The 1,076-nt window shown below is 61.2% G+C and overlaps 1 protein-coding gene across 1 annotated transcript in view; it reads left to right on the top strand.

Annotated features, from left to right (window-relative positions):
* Window positions 1–1,076, top strand: part of DPP9 (dipeptidyl peptidase 9) — a 41,580-nt gene that overhangs the window by 34,802 nt on the left and 5,702 nt on the right. The window contains 1 exon segment of the mRNA XM_007460534.1: window positions 644–801. Within this exon segment, the coding sequence (XP_007460596.1) occupies window positions 644–801 (158 nt within the window).

The following is a 1,076-nucleotide window of genomic DNA, read 5'->3' as shown; positions in this document are numbered from 1 at the left end:
AGCAGGAAGTCCCAAGGGTTGGGCAAGACAGGCACTGGTGGCTGTGGAAGTGGTGCTGATGGTGGTGATGGTGGTGGTGGTGATAATAACGATAGTGATCGTGATGCGGATATTGATGGTGATGGTGGTGGTGATGCTGATGATAATGGTGTCGAAGGTGGAGATGGTGGTGATGAGGATGAGGACGGTGATGAGGATGGTGCTGGTGGTGGTAGTGGTGATGAGGATGGTGCTGGCGGTGGTGGTGATGACGGTGATGACACCAGCTGTTCATCAAGCCTCAGCATGCGCCAGGCCTCAGACAGAGTACAGGACACTCAACATCTCGTTTCATCCTCACACCCACTCTAGACTCGGTCCTATTCATGTTGACGTCCTCGTTTTGGGGATGAGGAAACTGAGGCCCAGAGAAGGGACATGACTTTCTCAGAGTCAGCCAGGGGATGGCAGGGCAGGGTCGGTGCCAGGCCTGCCTGACCGCCACCCCAGACAGCAGATTTGCATGGGGCCTGGAGAGAGGGGTAGCTTCCAGAGAGCTGCTTTTGATCCAAGAGGAAGAGGGCTCCCTGCAAGGGAAGAGGTGGGACAGCAGGGCATGTGCCTGGGAGGAGGCCACTGAGAGGTGCCTGGCCTCATCCCCCAGGGCCAGGTGGAGATCGAGGACCAGGTGGAGGGCTTGCACTTCGTGGCCGAGAAGTACGGCTTCATTGACCTGAGCCGGGTTGCCATCCACGGCTGGTCCTATGGAGGCTTCCTCTCGCTCATGGGGCTGATCCACAAGCCCCAGGTGTTCAAGGTGGGTCCTGTCCCCACCTCCTCCCTCCTGTCTGCCAGCGCCCACCCGTGCCCCTTGGAGCCCGCCCCCCCGGGGGAGGCATCTTGGCAGGGGCCTTGCCACGTGGCTGTTTCTCCCCGCAGCAGCCCCATGGGGCCGAGCCCCCCTCCTCATTGCCCGCCACTGCTGACCCCAGGATGGCATCCGGCTGCACAAAACCCCGCCAGCAGCTCTCTGTGGGAGGCTGAGCCCGGGACCCCGGCCTCGGATGGGCAGAGGTGGGGCATGGTGTGAAGAGCGT

The sequence above is a fragment of the Lipotes vexillifer genome, unplaced genomic scaffold (genome assembly GCF_000442215.2).
Source record: "Lipotes vexillifer unplaced genomic scaffold, Lipotes_vexillifer_v1.1 scaffold1011, whole genome shotgun sequence".
Lineage (NCBI taxonomy): Eukaryota > Metazoa > Chordata > Mammalia > Artiodactyla > Lipotidae > Lipotes > Lipotes vexillifer.
This window is presented reverse-complemented; position numbering and strand designations above follow the sequence as displayed.